Here is a 25600-nt window from a genome sequence, read left to right as displayed (position 1 = left end):
CCTCTAGTGATAGAAAATCCATCTGTTTATAAGAATGCCCACTCCATTTTTGGATTGCTTTAGTTACTAGAAGATTCTTACTTGTGATGCATGCATAGCTTTTACCTATTGTATTGGTCCCACAGGTCAATGTAACTACAGTACGTTCTTTCCAATTATCTGGGGAAAGCCACAATGTCCTCTCCTAAGGCTTCTCCTCCCCTCCTCCTTTAATCCTCTTCAGATGATCCTCATGGCATTTGAAAGGGATGTCTACCTGTTATCTTGTCATTCATGCTTTTATAGAAGCCACAAAATCATGAAAATGTACTATAGTACAAAACTAAGGCAACATATATAGTCACATGGGAAGGAAAACAGCAAAATATATGCAAAATGGAGACCTATTAGTATTCCTATTCCATCTGACTATGTGTGACTCTTAATTCTCTTTCTATCTTAATTATGAAATATCCTTACCTTAATCCAGTGTTCCACATTGTCAGGGTCAAACACAGGCTGTAGATAATACATACAGAATATTAGTACCCAGCAATGTATCTATCAACTTTGCCATTTTAATTTGTCTTTCTGGTTGAAGCCTGTGGACAAGCGTCCTTTAGTCTTTCCCCAAAGCATTGCATTAGAAAGTTCAGCAACAAAAAAAATACAGAATGCTGGTAGGATGAAGAAAACACGAAGCCTTCTCTGGAACAACTTCTGACTGCTTTATCTCTTACTTAGGCCCATCTCCAGATTCTGATTTAATTGGTCTGGGGTAGGGCCCATGTGTCAGTATATTTTTAAAGCTCCCCAGGGTTAAGAACCAAGACAGAGGAATGCTACATATAGTATTGCTTATAAAAACCCAAATAAGCACTGATTAATTAGCCAGGTTATCCAAGTGTCATGGAAGCAAATCTGCTTGGAGAAAGGTGTGCGCCTCTCCCCAGACCCCTCTTTTCATGAGTAACTTAGTAACCTAGAGCAAGGATATTGTTTGGTCCAATAAGAAATGGGGGGTAGAGTGAGGGATAACCAATCTTCCACTGTTTTACAGAGCAAAAATAAGGCAGAAATCACATAAATTTCTACCCAGGTCAGTCAGATATTAATCTGAAATTAGAAATCAGACCAGTAGGACACCTGCTTTCTTCACTCTCTGTTAAGTCTCAGAAGTTTGCAGAATTCCCTCTAATAGCAACTTAACAAATAGAGGTATTTGCTTTGCTAATAATTCAGGTGGGTTTTTCAATAAATAAGGGAATATCTAAACGAGCATGCTGACACATACAGGAGGGAAAGGTATAATACTATCCTTCACTTATATAACATTTCCCCTACAAAGCACCTTACAGATAAGTAATTAATGCAGCTGTACTGCTGAATAATTTTGTGGCTGCAACAAAGAAACAGCTGATCCTATTCAAACACAGTTGAACCTCAAGGATCTCTTGTTTTTTACCTTTCTATCCTCTAGGTAGTAACAATGAGCACTAGCAGCAAAAACTTTCCTTTTGGGGTCCCCAAAACTGTCCCCAGTTTTTACCTTTCATCATCAAGTTTATACCCATAACCTACTTTGGATCCAATCTATTATGGAACTGGTACAACAGGAGCAGACTCTGTTTCCAAGTCTCTTTAATGCTCCAGTCTGCACACTCCAGCATCTGGCGCAAGATATTCACCAAGTAAAGTATGTCCAGTGCATTATTTAGCTGGTATATTTAGAATAACCTGCAAGCACAATTGCCTAGGGGCCACAGAAACGCCACATGTCTACCGAATATTTTTTAAGGAGGGGTAACTTAAGGGTGAAAACAGCTGTAAGCTGAGAAGTCCTCCATTTGGTACTCCCATTTACATTTAAAGCATTCATTTTTGTGACTGTTAAAAAAAGTAGTCTGTGGGGCTTCCCTGGTGGTGCAGTGGTTGAGAATCCGCCTGCCAGTGCAGGGGACACGGGTTCGAGCCGTGCTCCGGGAAGATCCCACATGCCGCAAAGCAGCTAAGCCCATGCGCCACAACTACTGAGCCTGCACTCTAGATCCCGCGAGCCACAACTACTGAAGCCCAAGCACCTAGAGCCCGCGCTCCACAACAAGAGAAGCCACTGCAATGAGAAGCCTGCGAACTGCAACGACGAGTAGCCCCCTGTCGCCACAAGTAGAGAAAAGCCCGCGCGCAGCAACGAAGACCCAACGCAGCCAAAAATAAAGAAATTAATTAAAAAAAAAGTAGTCTGTGTAAAGCACACTCCGTGTGACTGACTTTTCACATGTCATTTACATGTTTCAAGTTTACAGTGGGGTTATCAGTTTTCCATGTCTTTGGATGCTAATGCATCAAAGAAGGTGGCAAATATAAAGAGGATCTATTTTTTGATTGTTTCTATAATTTAGATTTTCAAGTGAATCAAGTATTGATATAGTTAATATCCACTTGCATTTCTGAGTTCATTTTAGATACTTTATGTAAAACTAGAAGGGGAGGAATATGAGGCCGAGGACTTAAGGTGAAGATCTTACCCCTCCAACAAAGAAGTTTCCTATGATTTGCAAAACATTAAAAAAAAAAAAGAGGAAGAAGAAGAAGAAGAATGAAAGAAAAGAAAAGAAAAAGAAATGAAACCGTGTGGGAACTTCCCTAAAACCAGGAGTGGTGGGGAGCCGGGATAGCTCTCGAATTCTCTTCACCGGGATGGGCACTATCAAGACTCTCCGGTTTTTGAGAAAAGCGTTAGATGGAAACAGTTCTTCCACGACGCTGCCCATCAAAGCCGTAAGGTAACCAAGCCCCAAAGTTCCTAGGCCCCCTTCACTTAGCGCAGTGCTGGCTCTCAGTGGGTCACGGCAGGAGCGGACCAGGTAATGATGCCCCTGGGGCAAGACGGAGGACGCGCAGGTGGGGCTGCGGCTGGCCTTAGGGCCGGTCCCCGCCTCCCCTCCCCTCTCCTCTCCAAGAGCTCCCGATAGGAATGGATCACCTTGGTGAGACTCGGCTTCCTTGTAAACTGTTTCCATCCATTCAGCCCCGACCTCTCCCTTGAGGAGGTCCTTTTCTGGGGCGCTAGAAGCATTTTCCAGGCTCAGGGCCGGACTTCGGCCAAAGCTGAAACAACCGCTCCTTTGCCTAGACTGCTTCCGGGGCTCCCTGGGAGTTGTAGTTCCTCTGCCCACAAAGACTGCAGGTGTGGGGCGCCGTCGAACCACCACTCCCAGGAGGCTTTGCGCAGGCGGAACGTGTGTGCTCAGTTACCCATGGCGACGGTAGCAGTCCCTCGGTCTTGCAAACACCGAAGCTCATTTTCAATTACCTTTGCCTTTTCCTGGCGCCCGGTGATGACGCAATGCTCCCTGATTGGCTCTGCATCGGAGGCGGTGGTTCAGGGAGCCGAGAATTCTGAAAGCTGGACACGTGGTAGCGAACGGCGAGGAGCTTAAGGGGTCTCACGCCCAAAAAAGTTGGGAGGTTTGCAGGTAAGTGCCCCCTTTTCCTGTTGGTGTGGGAGCTGCTACGCGTAAGGGGAGGCTGCTGCGAGAGAGTCGCGTCGCGTCTAGACGCTTCCTGGTTGTGTTGCGGTAACTGTGATTGTACTGGCGCTATGTCTCTTTCATTTTTCTGGGTCTCCTGGTGGATCCTGGCTTCTGTAAATCCACATTCTCCCAAATCGTGTGAGCCTCACCGCATCTCAGAGAGAAAAGTGTCTCCTTTCGACCGGGCTCTGCTTAAAGGTCAAGTTTCCGTGCGCAAGTTTTTTCTAGACTCCCCAGGATGCTTGGGAGGGTTGGACCTATCTCGAATACCTGATCTAAGCGCTTCGCGAGGTCTGGGGCCCCTGGAGATGGCCCATGGAGTGAAGCTAAATCCATCGTTACTGACTGAGCCTAAGTGTTCCCGGGGACAGTGCATGCTGGGATATGTAGGTTCATAAGGCAGGGTAGAGATTTAGACCCAGCTACTTTGTAGTTGTATGACCTTACGCAACTTGTTTAATAACTCTCGGACCCTCGATTTACTCATCTGCAAAATGGGAGCTATAGTACCTAAAGCATTAGAGTGTGGTACCCATTAAAAAATCAATGTATGTAGAGAACTCTGCCAGGAAACGTAAGCTGAAATAGACTTGAGATTTGTCAAAAAAATCAGGGAAGCTGTGCCCTCAAGACTACTGCAGCAATCACAGGACCTGTTCTGTAACTTGAGTGTTCATCAGAAGGGTGATGGTAGATTAAATTGTGTTACATCCAAGCTATGCAGTATCATGAAGTAGTTATTTTAAAGGGTAAGTTAAATTCTGTGTCTCTTCTTCAGGAAAAATATCCGTTGTGTATTCCTGGGCGAAAAGCAAATTTCAGAGAAGTGCTTATAGTATAGTATATATGCATTTTTTAAATTAAAAAACACCCTTTCTCATACAAGTATATTTAAATGTTTGTGTGCATATATAGAAAGGTTGTAGAGGTTGGAGGATGGATAGAGGCAGAGAAGGGAGATAAAGGAAGACAAGAAGAGTAATAACAGTATAGCAAAATGGAAAATATGACTGTAACATTATATCTTAACATTACAGTTAATTTGTAAACATTGCATATGTTTATGGACAAGATGGGACTCCTAATAGACTACCAGCCTATTAGAGTACAGCCTCTAAAGGGAGATGTCTATGATTTAAGTGGCTCTGCCACTTTGTAAATGGTCACTTTTTTAGCCTCAGTTTTCTCATCTGTAAAATGCCCGTAATAATAGCATCTGCCTTAGATTGACATGACAGTACATAATAGTGGAGTTAACATGTGAATAACAGGACCTGATACATAGTAAACACCCAATAAATGTTGCTACTGTTGTTGTTATTTCTTTAAATAGGTGAAACTAATTTAACTTTTATTGTGATTACTGACATATTTGGACTTACTCCTGCCGTCTTATTTTGTATTTTCTATTTTTGGTGTGCTTTTTGGTCTCTTTTCCTCTTTTTTTCCCTTAAGTATTAACCAATTTTTCTTGATCCTTCCCTGCCCCTCCCCAGCGGAATGGGAATTATCCATTTTCAGTAATCTTTTAATGCTTACTTAAAAATTTTTAACACGCATACTTAAAGTTTAACATTATTCATGATCTCTCTCCTCCTCCCAAATAGTGTAAGAATTTTAGAATAGTACCTCTGAATAGTTTCCTCCTCATCTTCCATTACTAGTTTCTAGAATTTTAGAGTCCATCATTTCTGTATGTCTTTCTTAGTCAGCTCAGTGCACCATATTGTTTAGAAGTCCTTCAGACTTTTTTTGCATGCATATACAGACAGTGTACAGTGTGTGTTTGTGTGTGCATATTTATAAATATATATACGCAATTTTTCTTTTGCAAAAAATATGTTCACCTAAGCTTGCTCTTTTCCCTCAGTGTATTGTGGTCATCTTTCCATGACAGTCTGTAGAGAATCCGTTAAGAAACATTAAAAAATCCCTTTTTTCCTAAGGGGATGGAAGGAGGGGAGAAATATGTGGCAATGGAGGTATTAAGATATGTACAATGCTGCCACAAGTGCAGGGAAGCCCTTGTAAAAGCATAGATCTACTTGTCCTTAAAGTGATTAAGAGTTTTTCCATTAACCGTTATTTCCAAATGGCTCTTTTAATGGTTTTTTAAGACTTTACCAGGAAGTGAAAATGTAGATGTTTGTATATTGAGAAAAGACAACCCCAGAAATCTTAAAAGAGACTCACAACAAGTGAAAGGGAAAAGGATAATGATATGAAGCCAAATAAAAACCAGTTAATATTTTGGAGACCGTTAGTTTGTTTCTTGAGAACGTTGCTTGGATTAATAGACTATATCACTCCAAAAGCATGTTTTAAAAATATGTACATGAGGGCTTCCCTGGTGGCGCAGTGGTTGAGAGTCCGCCTGCCGCTGCCGAAGGGGACATGGGCTCGTGCCCCGGTCCGGGAGGATCCCACATGCCGCGGAGCGGCTGGGCCCGTGAGCCACGGCCGCTGGGCCTGCGTGTCCAGAGCCTGTGCTCCGCAGTGGGAGAGGCCACAACAGTGAGAGGCCCGCGTACCGCAAAAAATATATATATATGTGTACACGAATATGTGTATGTGTGTATATATTTACATTACTCCATAATAAAAACTTTTTGTGTTCAAGCCCCTAGAAAAAATGTGCAATTATAAAAACACTAACCGCAAATTGATCAGTAATGAGGAAAGGAAAGCTGGGTTCAAAGCTGGACAAAGTTGCATGTTATTTTTTAAATGTTGATTTCCAGCTAAAGCACATTCTCTGATGCTTTCCTCAGATTTCTTCATATTTGCATTCATCCTCACAATACACAGAATCACCAGTAACAATTTATCTATTATAATACTTTAGACGCATTTGTCTACTTTTCCTTGCTTATACTTTTTCCTTTGATGCTGTGTCCATTTACTGTGATTAGGGTAGGACTCTTTAAGAAACCCCAAACAGCAGAATGTGAGTACACAGCATCAGAGTGCCATACTGTGGAGAGAACCAAGTGGGTATTTCTCTCCAGCTGACCTAGTGGGTTCAGTACACTAAGCTAAGGATTTTCAATTTCATCCTTAAAGTTATGGAGGTTAAACTTTTGTGCATTGTATCACAGGAGGACCCATCTCTGCATCTAAGAGCATGGTGGCTGAGGTCCTCTAGAACTACTGTGGACCTGTAATGACAGACCTTGGGTTAAGAATGAAGGAAGCTATTTCTTCAATTGAGGAAAGAGTGGGAAGAGGAGATATGCATATACAGACATTGTATTATTCTCACTTCAAAGATGTAATCAAAAGCTCAGGCCTCTTGGCAGAGACCTGGGTTCTAGACTAAGTCTGATTAATCTTGCTTAGCCTGAGATTTGTTATTGTGGAACGGCAGAGGGGATGGTCCATGAGGAGCCCTCAGTTTGGCGTCTCTGGTAGTAATGGTCAGACTTAACTATTTTCAGCATTTCTAAAGTCTGATGGCAATCATACATTACCTGGGATGTTAAACAGAAGTTTACTAAAGCGCTGTGGTTTGTTGTTTTTACCTGGAATTGAGTTAACTTGACATGGAAAAGCACATTATCTCATGCTTGTCAGCAGCTTTGATTGTCAGTCTTTTATGTTATTTATTAATAAACTGGAAAAATGAAAGGAGGGTTTGATGGGGAGAGATAATAATAAAAATTGGTAGCATTCTAGAATCCTAAACTTCATTTTTCAAACATGCTAATTTTATCCTATGAAGACTCTTCCTACTTTTATATGGATTTAATTTAAAAAATACAACTCCTGTGTACATTTAAACTCTTTACAAAACTTAAGCAGCTCAGATGAGACAGAACTTTTGGAGTAAGGGGAGGAACCAGCAAATTCTTCTCTCTAGGCCTTTCTGAAAACACGCGGGACAATGCAGTGTCTTCCATTCTCAGATGTGTGTGAGGGTAGTGAGCGCTAAGTTGTTGCATTATTAGTAATCTTGGTCCATTAAATTTTCATTAGTTCTTATTTATGTTTCAAAAACCTATTGTTACATATTTGTTGATTCTAATAGTCAGAATAATAGGGTTGATTTATTAACTTTGAAGTGAATTTCTTACTTTCGTGCTTCCCCCGCTTCAGTTCTCTAGAACTTACTTAGATTGCAAAATACATTCTTTAACTTTGCTACAAATGGCTTCCAAGCTGTTAGTTTAAAAGATTTTTATCACTTGAAACCAGAAGGTTATGTGTATTATTTGATAAATCAATAAGGAGTATGGGGGACTTCCCTGGTGGTCCAGTGGTAAAGAATCCACCTTACAACTCAGGGGACGCAGGTTCGATCCCTAGTCAGGGAAATAAGATCCCTCAAGCCTGCGCACCACAACTACTGAGCTCGCACGCCTCAATGAGAGAGCCTGGAGGATACCCACGCGCTCTGAACGCCACCAGCCACAACTAGAGAAAACCCGCACACCACAACTAGAGAGAAGCCCACGCGCCGCAAGGAAAGATCCCGCATGCCTCAACGAAGATCCCGCGTGCCGCAACTAAGACCCGATGCAGCCAAAAGTAAATAAAATAAATAAATAATAAATAAATAAATCTTTTTTTAAAAAAGGAATATGATTGTATAAACTAATGACTCTTCTTTTATATTTTCTATATTACATTCTCATTAGCCTATAATTATATTTATTTTTTTGGTATAAACTTTCTTTTACTTTAACAGTTTTAATGTGTAATAGCATGGCTTTAAAAAAAATAGCTTTTATATTACCCTTTGTTAAAACATAATAACTTTTTTCTCTTAACACTCTCCATTTCTGTGGGTTCCAGTGAGACATTTAATCTTTGTGATAACTTGAAATAATGAAGGTAGAGTCACAGAAAATTGACCAGCCTTTCCCCAAATACTTATACTATTTTTTATAATTCATGTTTAACATGAAATCACTTATTGAACCATACGGAAAGTAGTTATTCTTATTTCTAAAATTCAAAAGACTTAACTATTTTATTTCAATATAAAAATTTATAACTCCCAAAAAAGTAATATATACATCCCTGAATATTTTTTAACTAATGATAAATAATGCTTATTTATTTGGTAACATCTTAAACAATGGTTGACTTTCAGCGTGTGGTTTAGTATAATGCTTAAGAGGATAGGATCTAAGGTTGGAACCTCTCAGAGAGCTGTATTAATTTATCTATTAATAAAACTGGGCCTAGCCTAACTGGCAAAAATTCCAGAGGGTATGGTATCAATACTTGCTGCAGAGACGCTGGTATTTCAAAATGCTGAATATCCAGTGACATTTTGCAAATGATCTGCCATGCCTGGTCACTGAGTTTTACAGGGCATTTAAAGAAGTGCGGCCCATGGGCTTCCCTGGTGGCGCAGTGGTTGGGAGTCCGCCTGCCGATGCAGGGGACGCGGGTTCGTGCCCCGGTCCGGGAGGATCCGACATGCCGCGGAGCGGCTGGGCCCGTGAGCCATGGCCGCTGGGCCTGTGCGTCCGGAATCTGTGTTCCGCAGCGGTAGAGGCCGCAGCAGTGAGAGGCCCGCGTGCCGCAAAAAAAAAAAAAGTGGGGCCCAGGATTTGCTTCACTGAATAATAAATTAACACAGTCCAACAAAATAATTGACCATGTTTTCTGATTTTTTTCCCTGTGTATCTGTGGAATTTAGAAAGTATATCTTTTTTGTTAATCAAATATTTTTCCTTCCCAATTATAAGAATAATGAAACGTTGCTTACGAATTGTATGGATGCCCACACAGTTTCTCACCTCTGTTTGGACACTGTATAAGAACAAAGTTGGAGAATAATCCCACCTCTCTGACATAACCTCTGTTTATCTTTTGATGTATGTTCTTCCATATATTTTAATAAACAGCAGAATGCTGTTTTGGAATCTGTTTTCTTCATTTAATTACATATTAGGAAAAATTGCTATGTTGCCTAGTATTCTCTCAAATTAGAGAAAGAAAAAAAATAGATCAAATCAGTAATCAGTATTTCCTAAGCAGTATGACCTTTCTCTATACACATTTTCATGGCTGAGAGCAATCCTTGGCTTCACAGTGCTCTTTCCATGATTAGTCTTTACTTCTGTCCTTCTGTTTGTTTGGTTTCCATCAGCTCAGACAAAATTTCCATGACTGAATTTAAATGTGGTTGATGTCATCATATTGTGCTGGGACTTTGGGGAAGGTGTCTTATTCTCTGTGTCTTTTCCCATTCCCCTATTCCTGATATCTAAAAAAATCCTAGACTGGGATAGCAAACATGCTATCTTTTTTTTTTTTTTTGTAGTTTGCTTGGAAAAATGTTTAGCTTTTAGATGTCATGGAACTCCTTCTGAATGTAATGTACTTTTCTTATCAGGACCTAGAGGAACCCCTTAGGATGAAGCTAAGTCTTACCAAGGTGGTTAATGGCTGTCGCCTAGGAAAAATTAAAAACCTAGGCAAAACAGGGGACTGCACCATGGACATTCCAGGCTGCCTTCTGTACACCAAGACTGGCTCTGCCCCACACCTGACCCATCACACACTGCATAAAATCCACGGGGTTCCTGCCATGGCTCAGCTTACACTGTCATCACTGTAAGTATGAGACCTGATCATTCACATGTCGACTCTGGCAGCAGCTTGGTTACCTTAATAAGGTGTGATAAAGAGAAAGACTTTTTTGCTTACGTGCAAAATCTGTGGGGTTTTTAGAATGAAATCAGAAGAGAGATATCAAATATTGTACGTCATCTGGCCCTAATCTGGAATCATGGGCCAGACCTACGTGATAGAGCTGCTTCACTTTTCCATACCGCCCTCATTGCCACTGCTCCCAGGGGTGACAGGGCCTGGAATGCTCTATGAGGGCTAAACTTGGAACCTAGGGGCTGTCTTCACGCACCAGCCTCAAAGTTTTCTGTCTCTGCACATGTTCTACTCTAGGGAAACAACTAAGGAGTGAGATGATTTTGTGTAATGTACATACTGACCTCATCCCTAATTGAAGAATCTGCTATAAGATCAAATAACTCTGTAAGATTGTGTTAATAACAGTGATTTTAAAGGGACAAGGGAAAGAAGAAAATCTAGATATTCTGAGGCCATTGCTCTTTGCCAATTTCTCCTCTCACAGAACCACTTGCAAATTGAAGAGCTTTGCTCTGGCTAATGAACCCAACCTAATGAGTGGGGACTCTTGAGTAATGGTGTACTTGGTGGTTTGAAACTACATTTACTGTCACGTAGCTTGTTTGGGTGAGCAGAGGGCTTCAGTTGTTGCATAGAGTATCTGTAGAATGATTCATTATTATGTTACATAGTTTTCTGTTTTCCTTACAGGGCAGAACATTACGAAGTCTTGGCAGAATATAAGGAAGGAGTTGGAAAGTTTATAGGTAAAAATTAATCAAGTTATTTGTGTGTGCCTTGTGGTGTATTAATTTGGAGGTTGGAGATGCTGTTTATTCTTTAATCCTTCATCCATACATTTATTTATTCATTAATTTAATAAGCATTTAATGAGTATCTAAGAACCAGGAACGCCTTTGAACTGGGGATTCAAAGATGAGTGGGAAACAGCTGCTGCCCTTGTGAAACTCAGAGCCTAGTTGGGATAAAGATAAACAGGTAATTCTAGTAGAGCGTGGTGACTACATTTACAGGATCAGGTGTAGATACATGTATCATGAGAGCCCAGAGGAAGGAACACATAACCTGCTGTTGGGTCCATGTGGAAGGAGGTCAGAATAAAGGAAGTATTCTTGACAAAGAAGATGACGGGGCGCCTTAGCTGGGTCAAGGAAGAGTAGGAGTTAGCCAGGTCAGGAGGTGGGTGCAGTGGTGGTGGTAGACAGGTGTGAGCAGACACTCCAGGCAAAGAGCAAAGACCTAGAGGTGAAGGACTGCATGGGACACACCTAAGATCCAAAGCGGGCTTGTCATGTTTGCGCCTAAAACATAAGGCAGAGGATGAAGAGTCTATATTCAGCTATATTCTGATACGTTAATATTATCTTCTGTTCCAGAAATAGGATTTTGAATGCTGATCTCTGTGTCCATTTATTTATAGGAAAAGCTTAGCAGGGACAGCCAGAGAACCAATTCTTCTGTAGACCATTTTCTCTTGAAGCTTTTTTGCAACATCTAGGACTCACTTAAATGAATGAAAATCCTGCTTCCATTGGTTGTTCAGTCCTCTGCTTCTGAGGGAAACTGCATGACAACTTGGTTGCCACAAGGACCTGTGTTTCAGGAGAGGAATTTATATAATATCGTTTTCCTTGATCTGAGACCGTTTTTAATAACCAGCTTTAAAGTATACGGGTGTATAATTAAGTGAAAATAGCTAATATAAGCTTTGTAGAGATAATTGTAATAATTGAAATTGTAGACAATAAGGTGGAGAACTGCAGAGATTTTTGTTTGCTTTATATTTTTGGTCTTTTTTCAGCAAAATTCTATTTTTTTTCTTATGAAAATGCAGCATATGAAATTTAAGTACATATGGCTTAGTAAACTTTTTTTGGATTTTTTTTTAAACAACTATCTTTTTGATTAAAGAACCTAAGAAACTGGCATCTTGAGTAAATGAAACTTATTGAAAATGAGATCTATTTGCAATGTCCTACAGTATAATTCTGTCCCTAGGGACCCATGGTGTGGGCTGGATTTATTATTAATAAGATTACCTATTGACTGTATAATTTCATCTTTCCAGTAGCTAGTTCCCCTTGGATAGTGCCTAGAATGACCATACTTGATATTAAATTCTTCAAAGCAAATCAAGTAGGGTCAACATATCATTAAACACTTTCATTGTATCATACTTCAGGTTATACCTTTCCTTTGTAGCAACTCGCTATGTCTTCAGACATGAACCTTTACATTTAATTCTTCTTTTAGATTAGTAGGTTTCAAAGTAATCTTTTCATTCATGTTGACAGGCCTCCTACAATTCTAAGATAAAGTATGAGAAATTTATTGTGTTTTAGACTTGCTTTATCCAGCAGTACACATTATGAAGCTGCTCTCTGTTACAACACAGTGTAATTGTTGATGTAAGTGCTCTCAAGGGTTCTTTTTTTATGTTTATACAGGCATGCCAGAATCACTCTTGTACTGCTCCCTGCATGATCCAGTCAGCCCTTGCCCAGCTGGTTATGTAACAAATAAGGTATGTTCTCAGAAGGTCCTCCAAGGCTGAAGGTTTTTCTCAGGAAGTCAGCCTATGGGATCTCTCAGCTGCAACGATCCCACTGCTTGGGTTGCTGAACCATTCCAGACCCCTTTATGCCTTCTCTTTATTTCTACGACTATAGTGGGATGGTGTGGTTCATAGGAGTTAGAGTGGGGCAGCCCAAGGATAAGGTTAAGGTAAGGACTCTATCCTCAGCTTTTTCATTGTTGCCCAAAATTTGGGAGTAGAGAAAGGTCAAGTACATGCCAAAAAAAGAAATTGCTATGATGGTAGAAAACAATAGTCTTTTGATACCATGCTTTATTTGAAGTTTTAACAACCTCAGGAATAGTGGGGAAAGTTGCTGACGAGTATTATCACATGTATAACTATATATAGTAGAATCTCAGTATAATACTGCTTTTTAGAACAGAATTTGAAAAAGCTGGAGATTTTAGCTGGTGAAAAACAGTATTCAAAGGACTTCCTTAAAAGTTTTAACCTGAGATATGTCCCCATTGCATTGTCCCTGAGGACAGCATTCTAGAAAAGCTTTAGTATATATTGCCACTTTACAGTTACTTTTCTTGCACCCACTTTATTGATATCGACAATATCTATTAATCTTACCTAAGGTAACTATTTTAAATTTGTCTTCTGTTTTACACTTCTTTTTATTTTGTAATTTGAATTCAAAAGAAAATATTTTGACCTCGGTTGTCTATTCCATTTATAAGGGAGAAAGGATTCATTTAAACAGTGTTCTTGTGCCAGAATAAAAAGATCATATGTGTCCCCGCATTTATGTCCATCTCTTCTAAGAAGAGAGATGCTGTAGGGAAAGGAGTAACCAAAGGTACATATAGAGATTCTTGTGTACTATGGGATTTATGTCTTTGCACATATTTCTGTATCTAACTCAATCTAGTAAACACTTACTAAACATTAATAATGTGTGAGGCCCCAGACTGTGCGCTTGGGGTACAACCATGAATTCAGATACTCTAGTCAGACATATATACAATGGTGTGATAAGGACTATCTTTTCTTCTTCTTTCTTTTTTCCTTTGTTTGTTTATTTATGGCTGTGTTGGGTCTTCGTTGCTGCTCATGGGCTTTCTCTAGTTGCAGCGAGTGCGGGCTACTCTTCGTGTGGTGCGTGGGCTTCTCATTGCAGTGGTTTCTCTTGTTTCAGAGCACGGGCTCTAGGCGTGCGGGCTTCAGTAGTCGTGGCACATGGGCTCAGTAGTTGTGGCTTGCGGGCTGTAGAGCGCAGGCTCAGTAGTTGTGGCGCACAGGCTTAGTTGTTCCGCAGCATGTGGGATCTTCCCGGACCAGGCATCAAACCCTTGTCGCCTGCATTGGCCGGTGGATTCTTAACCCCTGCACCACCAGGGAAGCCCCAGGGCTATCTTTTCTGTGAAAGAAATAAATACAAATTGCTGAAAGGTCTTATAAGAGTGAGCAATTGATTATGCCTAGTAACGTTTGGGGAACACAATAGAGTAGATGGTATTTGAACTCTTATGTCTTGAATAGTATTTTACCAGGCAGAGAAGTAGGGGAAGGCCATTTCAGTCAAAAGGAACAATGTGATCAAAGACAGAAGAATTAAAGTCTGTGGTGTATTCAGGAACAGCAGGGGGTGGCAGAGAATGGAAGACTGGGCTTCTGGAAAAGTAATTATAGAATTCTGAGTGCTAACTCAGAAGTTGGCTTGTGTGGCCTTTGAAAGACTCTATCGGAGTGCCTCTGAGCTATCAGGTCCTTAGAGAATTTGGAATATAGTATAGGAAACCTCTTTACCCACCGTGTCTAGGATATTGAATTGCCACCATCTCTCCATCTGTAAAGAAGAGTTGAGTTCAGGATTGCTTTGATCATTTTATTATTTTCTTTTTCTTTTCATGTTACTCTTCTGAATCCCTCATCTTGTCCTGTGGCAGTCAGTGTCTGTGTGGGGTGTTGGAGGACGAGTGGAAATGACTGCCTCCAAGTTCATGGCAATTCAGCAGGTCCTTCAGCCAGACTGGTTCCAGTGCCTTTCAGATGGAGAGGCAACTTGTGATGAAGCCACTTCCATAAAGAGAGCCAGAAAGTCTGTTGACCGATCGCTTCTATTCCTGGATAATTGTCTGAAGCTACAGGAAGAGTCAGAGGTAAAGCCGTGCCACTCACCACTCCTTTCTCTTAGAAACTCTCGCTCATTTATGTTCCAAGACACCACCCTTTCTTCTCCTTCTGCTTCTCTGCTCCTCATTTCTTGGTCTCTTACTCTCACCTGATTTTTTTCCTGATTGTTTTATTGCTCTTTAGGATTCTGTCTTAGGCTCTCTTTTCACCCCTCACTATTTGTTCTCCCTGGGCAGCTCCCCTTAGTTTAAATTGCTGAAAATTCTAAAATTGTGTATGTAATGGAGATCACTCTACTTAGCTTCAGAATTACATAAGCACAGGCCTTTGCTAGGTTCTGTCACTAGAGTATTTCTCACATGCACCTCAAACTCAGAGATAACCAAACTCAGCGTCTCCCCTCCTCTCACCTGCTCTTCCTTTGGCTCTCCCTCAATACTCTGTCTCCCTTTGTGGCAGCCCCCAGCTCCTCAGCCCAGAGGTCTGAGGTCTTTCAAGACCCCTTTTAATATCCAAGTAATATTCAGTTTTTCATTCCACCTTGGTTCCAGTTCCCTAAATAAGTCTGGAATGTGCCCCTCCCCACCCTTCTTGTCTCCTTAAGGCACAGTAACCTCATCATCTCATGAGCTGGGGAGGATGAAGCTGTAGCAGTGAATAAAGGATCTTGATAGCAGAGTTAATAAAGCTGGAAAAGGAAGGGTTCATTAGGAGAGAGCAGAGGAGGTGGGAGAACAGGAGATACGACCAGAGGAGAAGCTGTCAGTGTCTGATCATTTATGTAGAGTAATCCTGAGCAACAAGTGGGCCCCACTACGGCAGAAGCGCGCGGGGTTTCAAAAACATCATTATTTTGAGTTTACCAATAAAAAATATAATTTGGCTAATCAAGTTAATATACATGAAATAATTAGAGGAAGCTTACTTGTCGTTCTTAATAGAACTCTCAGTATGGGCAATAAGGGTCCAGCGTGGGGCCATGGCTGTGGGTCTGCATTGTTAGCTCTGCCAACAGTTGTTTGCTCGCAATTGTTTTGAGCCAGTAATTATCCTCGTAGGATAAGTAATGTTTGGATGAGGAGAAAGGGAGGACAGGGCGTGTGACGGGGCATGATTATTAGATGAGCCTCAACTCCCTCTTCTGTGTTAAGTCAGCCTGACCATTTCACATTGTTTCTGTGCGTTGGTCAAATGCAGGGGTCCCTCTCTGTACCCATTATGCTCACGCTATTGTCTTGACATGATTATTGATAGTGCCCCCTTTTACTTTTAAATGTGTCCCGTTTTAGACAATAAATTATATGGTTATAGTTCTTACACCGTGAAAATGAATTTCCCAGATGGGGCTGTACCGGTCACCGAAAGGGGCAGGCCATGTAACTGTCTCCTTTGTATGGCGGCATACATCTTTTCCTCTTCCTGTGATTTCTTCCCCTCTGATTCACTGACTCCTCTTCCTCTGAATGCCCTTAAATGTTGAAGCTCCCCAAGGTTCTGTTGTCGGCTTTCTTTCCTTCTCCATGCATTCCGTAGGCCAGGGATGGCAAATGAGTTCCATCTCAAGGTGCTTGGAGCTGCTCCCAGGTGCAGCGGGGTGAGGGCGGCCCGCTGGCTGGCTCTGTCTGCCATGGCAGCAGGCGTGGGGAGTGGCAGCACTCTGTCAAGCACCTACCGTTCTCTCTAGGCTGGGCAGTCACACTTTATATACATATCCCTGACTTTCGGTCCGTATGTTCAGTGGCTAATACCTCAAACCCAGAATGCACGGAAGAGAATAATCATCTTGCCTCACCCTCCACTGTTTTCTTAGGATTCCCTGTCGTTGCTCCTCTCATCATCTCCCTGGACTTCTGAAATTGGAGCCAGGAGTCCTCCTAGATTTTTGTCTTCATCCTCTCCCCAGGCAACTAATCGGTCAGGTTGAGTTGATTGTACCTCCTGATGAGCTTTCAAATCCTCTTTCTCCTCTTCACCCCCACCCCCCACCCCGCCACTGCCTTAGTCCAGATCTTCTTCGTCTTTCCCTGGATGATTAAAGTCGTCTCCTACCCCATCCTACCCTCCCCTCATTCATTCTCCGCGTAGCAGATGAAATGTTCTTTCTGGAGGAGTAGACTGATTGTATTCCTCCTACTTAAACCAAAAAGCAAAATTCCCTCTTTATAGCCTTCCAGACTCCCTCCCCATCCCTCTCTTCTACCAGAGAGCCACTGTTGATTGGTGTTTTTTCCTTGCAAACCTTTTTACAGTTCCATACACATAACTATTACACATATGCATGCCTATATGTAGTTTTTATTACACGAATATGATCATCTATTCAAAAATTTGCTTGTTTTTGTTTAACAATATCTTGAAACTCTTTTCCTGTCAATGTATATGTTAATATATGTTCTGCTTTCTTTTTAAAACAGCTATATAGGAAGCCTACTATGAACATATTATATTGATACTTTACTTGAGCCTTTAGTCTATTTTTTTTTTTTTTTTTTTTTTTTGTGATACGCGGGCCTCTCACTGTTGTGGCCTCTCCTGTTGTGGAGCACAGGCTCTGGACGCGCAGGCTCAGCGGCCATGGCTCACGGGCCCAGCCGCTCCGCAGCATGTGGGATCTTCCTGGACCGGGGCATGAACCCGTGTCCCCTGCATCGGCAGGCGGACTCTCAACCACTGTGCCACCAGGGAAGCCCAAGCCTTTATTCTATTGATGGATGTTTAGCATGTTCCCAGTTCTTCATTATTCTAAACATCTTTCGCAAATAAACCTTGGTACATATGAATGAATATATTTGTAGGAGATATTCTTAGAAGTGGAATTTTAGGATATATAAAGATAAAAGCATTAACATTTTGGTAAGTGTTATCTACTTGCCCTCCCAAGAGGCTGAACTAATTTTTATTCTCTCTAGTTATCAGGGTATATAAGTGCCATTTCTCTAACACTTTTACCTCTGTTATGTTGCTCTCTGTCTTTTAACTTTTTTGTCGGTGTGATAGGCAAAAATGGTATCGAATTATTTCCAGTTTTCATTTCCTTACTTGTGAGGTTTAGTAAGCTCTCCAGATATGTATGGGGCATTCACATTTGTTTTTCTGAAGTTCATAGTCACATATTTGCCTAGATTTCTATGGGGTTGTCATTTCCTTAGAGGATTTGTCGGAGCTTTACCTATGGTGTGACATTTATGTGTTCCTCCAAAGAATAAGTTCCCCTTTGTCTTTGTTGATAGTATATTTCACTAGGGAATTTTTATTGTTTTTGTACTCAAATATGTCTGCCCTTTCCTGTAAGCTTTAGCTTGCTTTGAAAGACCTTCCTTATCTCAAGACTATAAAAATATTCAACCTATTCTTCTAACACTTGTATAGCTATATTTTTTATGTTTAGATCTTAGGGCCGTCTAGAATTTATTTATTTATTTGCGGTACACAGGCCTCTCACTGTTGTGGCCTCTCCCGTTGCGGAGCACAGGCTCTGGACGTGCAGGATCAGCGGCCATGGCTCACGGGCCCAGCTGCTCCGCGGCATGTGGGATCTTTCCGGACCGGGGCACGAACCCTTGTCCCCTGCATTAGCAGGCGGACTCTCAACCACTGCGCCACCAGGGAAGCCCTGGAATTTATTTTTGAGGATGGTGTACAGTAGTAATTTTTGTTTTATCTTTTTCCAAATGGACAGTCAGTTGTCCCATCCAAACAGTTTTGCAGTTCCTAAAGTTATTTCTAACTAAGAGATTTAGAAGTAACCTAAGGTAGACCAGGATAGCCATTTATAGAAATTAAAACTGTTGCTTTTGTTCTTTTCCTCTTATACCTGCTTGGTGTATGCTTAATTTAATCTAAGCTAAAGCCTGATTAACTATGTTGATTGCCTCAGCTTCTCTTCAGTCTTTTCTTCCCTCTTTGAGTGGCTTTCAAATTGTGTTCTTTCGAGCCCTAAGGGTTCTTAGGAAGGCGGTAAGGCTCATTTAAACAAAGGTCTCCACTACTGGAAACAGTTAAAAGCGTTCAATCCTTTCTTACCTTAGGTCCTCCAGAAAAGTATGATCATTGGAGTGATTGAAGGTGGAGATGTGATGGAGGAGAGGCTGAGGTCGGCACGAGAGACAGCCAAGCGGCCTGTAGGTGGCTTCCTTCTGGATGGCTTTCAAGGGACTCCAACAACCCTGGAGACCAGACTGCACTTGCTGTCATCAGTCACTGCGGAGCTACCGGAGCACAAACCGAGGCTAGTGTTCAGTTAGGGTGCAGGCCGAGCCTGGTGGGCTGCAGAGCAGGGGTGCTGCCGAATGTGTGGTATGCAGTCTGTACATGGGTGTGTCTTTTGATGTTTTGATTACGTTCTTTCTGGGCTGGGTCTGCTGAGGCAGACTGTGGAGGAAGTTTCCATCAAGGCTGTCTTGCCTTTGATTTCAGAATGTAGACCAGAGGACACTGCCATGTGAATTAGTTTATTTGATCCTCATTATAAGTGAGGGCAAGTGTTATACTGGTTCCCCTCATTCTTGTGTCAGTTGTCAATATTGCTCTTTATTCACTATAACCTGGTGCCTGGGGACAGATAGAAAGTCATGTGGACCTCTGGCCTTAAGCAAGTAAAGTTGAGGACAGACCTGGGATGCCTAGTGGAATGAAGATGGGTTCTGTCAATAAGGTCCTTTAAGAAGTTCTTAGATTTGAGGCAGGTAGTGAGTGGTATTATTTTTTGAAATCAAGGGCACTGGCAACCATAGTGGGGTTGGTTCTTTCCATCAGTCACAGGATTCATTACGTGCTGGAGAGAAGAGTGATCTGCCGGATTCAAAGCTAAAAATCCCCAAGTTTCTGAGTATAGCCAATGTCTTATTAGACTATTCAAATTTTTTCTTTTTAAAAAACTGTAGTCTTTTATCCCACTTGATATGAGTAGTCATGCTTTTTTCCTACAGATATATTAAGAGGTTTGATTATGGGGTGCTGCTTTATACCCCTTGGGCTGCTGGATATGTGTATGTAATTTTACTACTTTTTTAAAAATCCAGGTATAGCTTGCAGTTAAGTATATGAATCTTATGTATACCCTGACGAATTTTTATTCGTATATATGCTTGTGTAAACACCAGCCAGAGCAAGATATTGCCATCACCCCAGCCAGCATTCCCCCCTCCCCCCCCCCGCCCCACCCGCCCCAGTTTTATCCTAGCTCTCTGTGTTCATTGCTTTCCCTCCTGTGCTTATTTCATTCTGGTGAGGATGATAATTCAGCACTAGTATTTCTAGTCATTTTCTGGACTTCTTTTGAGTTAAGTGCTCACAGATGTCTGTTACTGGATTTGAAAGCTGGGATTGTTTTTCTTTCTATAAGTGTGTAGAAATGCCAGCTTCAGTTGGAGAGGAGTTCTAAAACATGACATTACTTGAAGGAAACTGTAGTCAGAAAAACCAGCATATATTTAAGGGTTCTAGTTGTTTAATATTACATAAGCCTTTTTTTGGACTTCTTTTAGAAATCAGGGAGTCTATAAGCTTTTCTCTGCCAGTTTGTAAAAGGGACCTATGAGTAGAAAAACAAACATAAAAGATAGCAGCCAGCCAGCCAGCCCTAGTCTAGTGCATTTCCTCATCTTGTTTTAGTGGCAAAACCTGGTTGAATGTTATTAACACTCTCAGAATTCATTACCCATTGCCTCTGGAAATACCATCTCATTCTACCATGCAGACATTTTATTAATGGAGAAAATATAAAGAAGCATAAATAAAACTGACTAGATTCTTCGAGCCTGTGGGCAGAGTTGAAATTCCGAGAGCAAGAATTGCTTCGTAAATGAACCTATGAAGAATACAGTAGATAAAAATGTCTTTCTTGAAGCAATTATGAAAAAGAATTATAAGCAAAATACAGTTAAAACATGGAAGAGTATTTGAAGAGGAAATAAAGCACACAGCTTTGCACTAAAAAAAATCTTATGTAGTGGATAGGAAGACTACAAAGTTCAGTCTGAGACTACGGAGGTTGTTTCAGAAGGGATGAGAAGGGAAGGAAAACTAACCTTTGTTAAGCTTCTCTTTGAGGCAGAAACTACACTTTGTGCTTTTGCGAATCTATCATTAATCCTTACAACCAGTCTATGAGGTATGTATTCTTGCTGTTGTTTTTAAAATGAGAAAACTAAAACTCAGAAAGGTTAAGAAACCTTCCCAAAGTAACACAGCAAGTAAATAAATGGCAGAGCTGGGATTCTGGTCCAGGTCTCTCTGCCTCCAAAGCTCTATGTTCTTTCCATACACCTCCTTATCTGCTGCCTGCCACGCTAACCATGATTTTTGTTATTATTACTGTTAATGCTCTCGGGAAAGACTCTCTGATTTCATTCCTGGCATTGTTCTTATGTCACTGTTCATATTATTTTCACAGGCTCATCTGCGGTGTTAGCCAGCCAGATGAGGTGCTCGAGTGTATTGAAAGAGGAGTGGACTTATTTGAGAGTTTTTTCCCTTATCTAGCAACAGAGCGGGGATGTGCCCTCACTTTCAGCTTTGATTACCAGCCGATTCCTGAAGAGACATGTAGGTCTTTTGAAGTTAATCTCTGTGTTACCCTTAAATTCTCTCTATTTCCTATCAATTTTTGCCTTGAGTTACAAGCCAGAAATATGTGCATACTATAAAGCCAGCCTTTTATAAAACTATGTCTTTGTTTCTTATCTGTACGCCCTGGCATGTTGGCACACAAAACCAGGCACTTAATACTATACACATAGCTCATCAATATTAGGAAGTGATTTTGTAGTGAGCAGAACCAAGAAAAACAAAACCTCTTCTATTAACAACCTGAAAAAAGAACATTCAGAGTGAATAGTGATGAAAATCTAAGAAAAGAAAACCTTTGAACTGCTTGGTAAAAGTTAATTTGTTTTTTCACAAAAGAGTTCTTGTCTGCTTTTTGCAAACCCCATGCTATTAATATACAGGGAGTCTCATCCCCTCTGATCCTAGTGTTACTTTTGCTTTTTTGGTTTTTTTATACATACTGAGATGTGAAAGCTGTTTTCCTCTGCTAATGGTGCTTTGAAGCACTGCCATTTTCTTTTAGTGTTTAGTTATTCAGAGGTCAAGAAAAGCAGTTTCAGATTCTAACATTTAACTGGCAGTAGAAAAGGAACCAGGATACAGACTTTGGGTTGGGGTCCCTTGAAGTGTCTCCACAGTGTTTCAGGAGAATGTTGTGTGCCTGGCCTTCCGTCTGGCCTTCAGAGTGTGCTTTCCTTTCTCTCCTCCTGCTTTCCGTTGAACTCTTGCTCTATCACCGCCAACCTTAAATTTGAGTAGGGCCAGAGACTTCTTTAAGGGTTCATTTTATTCCCCACAAGTGATGAAAATTTCATTCAGAATATGTTACACTCCTATAAAGCAACTTAAGCGTTAATCTAAATGGAATTAGTTCTAGAAACAAAATCAATCAAGTTGATCAAATTCATATATAGAGGAGGTCAATTTTACTGTCTTTTAGACAGACTAGAACGTAATGTATTTGGATAGGCACACCATAAACACTTTATACATGTTCATGACTTCATTTACAAGTGAAATTATCTCTGCCAGGACATAGGTGACTGATAGTCATTCTGTACCGTGAATACGCAAAACTCTACAAAGACCCTGATATTGAATTCTCTGTAACAAACACGTTCCTTTTGGGCCAGAGAAAGCCAAATTTCTTTATGATTGGGAAAACTGAGTTTGAACATTTTTATGCAAGTATTATGAATCACATTTGTGTGCGTGTGTGTGTATAGTAAATTGAGGCTTTTTGCCAATTACAAAGTGAAAATTCCAAAGGAATAAGTTGCATAATGTAGGCAGCAATTCCCCCTAGTAACACTAGTTACTATGCAAAGAGCCAGCTGCTCTGAAGAGAGGCAAGTAGATAAGTATTCCTGGTGTTTCTCTTGCAATTCCAGGAATGTTCTTTCTTAAAGCAAAGAGTTCAAGGGAACAACTCAAGTCCCCATTTAATTATAAGATATATACTTGTAACTACTATTCACTTAGACATAGTTGAATCTCCAAGTTTTGATACTATAGATAATAGGTCATTGATCATCTTGTTACATATTGCCTTGTTTTTCTTGTGCTATTTCCTTCGGATAAGTTCTGAGGAGTGGAATTACAGGGTCAAAGGGCATGAAATAGTAACTAAAATAAAATTCTCCCAATGGCCATTCTTTATCTGATCTTCATTCAAGACTTTTTGTTGGTTTGTCCTTTAGTACTGCAACAAAATGGGACAGAGGAAGAAGTAAAATATGTGGATCAAACAAAGAAGAGTAAAACAACTAGCTGCAACCAAGAAATCACATCATTTGAAATTAATCTGAAGGAAAAAAAGTAAGGAATTTTTTTTTAAGTATGGATTTTGATTTCTGACTTTTTAATTTCAGTCTGTTTTGAAAGTTTATATAACTGTTCCCTTTTCAGTTCATGACTTCAAAAAATATTTATAGTTGGATATTGTTTGGGCCTTCTCAAATTCAGTGCCAGCAGTACTCTTTTTTTCTGCAGATGAATTTGTGTACTTTGTCTTGTCAAAAAACTGAGGCTAGATAACTGTTGTTTTAGAAGAGCTGTCAGAAAAATTAGACCAGATCCATTGTTTGGTGTTCTTTACTCCTTATGATTACTTTAAATAATTACAGTGTAAAATAAGGATTTCAAGATAAAATATTACAACAAAATTTTTAAATTTTAAGGAATTTAAGCCATCTTGGTTATATACAGATTACAAATCTTAAATAAAATATTTGCCTCTATAAAGACTTAACTAAGATATCTTATAACTTTGTATTTGGCCAAAAGTGGAAATAATCAGTGAACCAGTGAGTGGTTTTTCTGTGAACTTGGTATACTCACTTTAATGCTGGGGTGTTTTTGGTCTTACATAAAGGGACATTTTAGGGACTCAGACTTATTTATGTCTATCTAGTAACAGGACAGACTTGAAAATTTATGAAAGAATATGAAATTCCTAGTTCTTATTTCTATAGTAATTTCTTGATTATAGGTCTGTAATGGTGACGTTTATCACATTTGACTTCTTGAAAAATAGCCAAGGAGATTCATTTCCATTTTTAAAAAGCTAGGGTAATATAAATGGTTACTACTAAAATTCACTTTACATTATAGATATAATTGGAAACTGCAATATTTTTATCATCAGCGCTAGAAGTTTTGGAGATTTGGCATTCAGATTGTAGCCTTGCTTGTGACTGTGTGACCTTGGTCAAGTCATTTAACTTCTTTTTAATAGCTGATAGAAAGTAGCACGTATATAGTGCTTAGCATGTACCTAGCAGTGTCCTTTACTATATTAACTTATTTAATTCTTGTAACAACTCTATTAGGTAGGCACTGTTACTACCTTATTACATTTCAGATGAGAAAAGAAAGACACAGGGGGAGGTTAAGTGACTTTCCCAAGTGAGTTGTGAGCCAGGAACCAACCCCAGGCATTGTAGCCCCATAGCCCTCCCTCTTAAACCCCTTGGCAGTCTTCACTGTTAAAGTGACAGGAAAAATGCCTATCTCGGGCTTCCCTGGTGACGCAGTGGTTGAGAGTCCGCCTGCCGATGCAGGGGACATGGGTTCGTGCCCCGGTCCGGGAGGATCCCACGTGCCGCGGAGCAGCCGGGCCCGTGAGCCGTGGCCGCTGAGCCTGCGCGTCCGGAGCCTGTGCTCCGCAACGGGAGAGGCCGCAGCAGTGAGAGGCCCGCGTACCGCAAAAAAAAAAAAAAAAAAAAAAAAAAAGCCTATTTCCATGGGTGGTTGCAGAGATTAAATGAGACAGTATATATAAAAGTTTTTTGAAAACTGCAAAAAGCTATGCAAGTAAAAGGTCGTATCATCTCTTCTAATATTAGCTCTGGTGGCGAGTGGGAGAAAAGTGTCATTAATCAGAACAGTGTCTCCTGACGTTTTTGTGTGCCTTTACAGTGTGACTAACCCTGCTCAGCAGGGGGCAGCGAGCACGTGACTCTTCTGCTGCTCCTTGGTAAGCCTCAGTCTAGGAGGTTGTATCCATCTGAGGAAGACCCCTGAGTCTCCTGGCCCATTGTACTCTCTGTTAACTTTTGACCACATTGCTGTCTTAAGCAGGTGCCTGGCACTACGTTTGCCAGTTGTGTTACTAACTATTGGTTACGTGCCAGCAGAATAGGTTAGTCTAGGTTGTCGAGGTCTTGTTTTCCTCACTTTCCGGAATATCGTTGTAACTTCCTTTCTCAGGTACCAGGAGGACTTTGATCCGCTCGTGAGAGAGTGTCCCTGTTACTGCTGTAAGAATCACACTCGTGCGTACATCCACCATCTGCTGGTGACCAACGAGCTGTTGGCTGGCGTCCTGCTTATGATGCACAACTTTGAACACTACTTTGGATTTTTCCAGGCCATCCGGGAAGCATTAAAAAGTGACCGACTGGCACAGTTGAAAGAGCTCATCCACAGGCAAGCATCTTGAGACCTGGTACGCATAACCTGACTCTTCACATTGAGCCTGCACCACGGTTGTAATGTGGGAGGAAGACAGCAGGAAGTGATCTTCACTTTAATCACTTACATTTGAGAATGAAGTCCGCTCAAATAAGGAACATCCGCCTGAGGCTAAAGAGACTTCTTCTTACGACTGAAATGACCTAGAATGCCCTAGATTGATCAGAAAGAATTGAAACCTGACCTTGAATATTTCTGCGCTAACTCTTTTAGTCAACAGAGATTCGTTTAGTCAAAGATAAAAGCTTTAGATGTGAAGGGACAGCCTTGAAGTGGG

At 40.8% G+C, this 25600-nt stretch overlaps 2 protein-coding genes across 3 annotated transcripts in view; one reads left to right on the top strand and one right to left on the bottom strand.

Annotated features, from left to right (window-relative positions):
• CCDC191 (coiled-coil domain containing 191) overlaps nt 1-3058 on the bottom strand; it is a 102914-nt gene extending 99856 nt beyond the window's left edge. Inside the window, exons 1-2 of the mRNA XM_065875860.1 lie at nt 2966-3058; nt 460-498 (exon numbers count right to left, since the gene is read on the bottom strand). Of these exons, the coding sequence (XP_065731932.1) occupies nt 460-498; nt 2966-3058 (132 nt within the window). The remainder of the gene's footprint in view (nt 1-459; nt 499-2965) is intronic.
• Nucleotides 3059-3392: 334 nt separating this feature from the next.
• QTRT2 (queuine tRNA-ribosyltransferase accessory subunit 2) lies at nt 3393-25291 on the top strand. Of its 2 annotated transcripts, none has more exons than XM_065876618.1 (8): nt 3393-3458; nt 9865-10085; nt 10830-10885; nt 12587-12663; nt 14613-14825; nt 18828-19027; nt 21194-21345; nt 23049-23596. In XM_065876618.1, the coding sequence occupies exons 2-8, from the start codon at nt 9886-9888 to the stop codon at nt 23168-23170; spliced, it is 1020 nt and encodes a 339-aa protein (XP_065732690.1). In that variant the 5' UTR covers nt 3393-3458; nt 9865-9885; the 3' UTR covers nt 23171-23596. The 2 variants fall into 2 exon arrangements, with proteins under 2 accessions (XP_065732690.1, XP_065732691.1); XM_065876619.1 differs by lacking the exon at nt 3393-3458 and adding an exon at nt 25060-25291 and having other exon boundaries at nt 23049-23166.
• The last annotated feature ends 309 nt before the right edge of the window (nt 25292-25600 follow it).

Source organism: Phocoena phocoena, chromosome 4, assembly GCF_963924675.1.
Source record: "Phocoena phocoena chromosome 4, mPhoPho1.1, whole genome shotgun sequence".
Lineage (NCBI taxonomy): Eukaryota > Metazoa > Chordata > Mammalia > Artiodactyla > Phocoenidae > Phocoena > Phocoena phocoena.
The sequence above is the reverse complement of the archived record's forward strand: the minus strand, read 5'-3'. Positions and strand labels throughout refer to the sequence as shown.

Coding starts and splice junctions, on each gene's coding strand:
- QTRT2 (XM_065876619.1), top strand. CDS start 9,886: ATGAAGCTAAGTCTTACCAAGGTGGTTAATGGCTGTCGCCTAGGAAAA. Junction 10,086..10,829: donor CAGCTTACACTGTCATCACT/GTAAGTATGAGA, acceptor TTTTCCTTACAG/GGCAGAACATTACGAAGTCT. Junction 14,826..18,827: donor AGCTACAGGAAGAGTCAGAG/GTAAAGCCGTGC, acceptor TTCTTACCTTAG/GTCCTCCAGAAAAGTATGAT.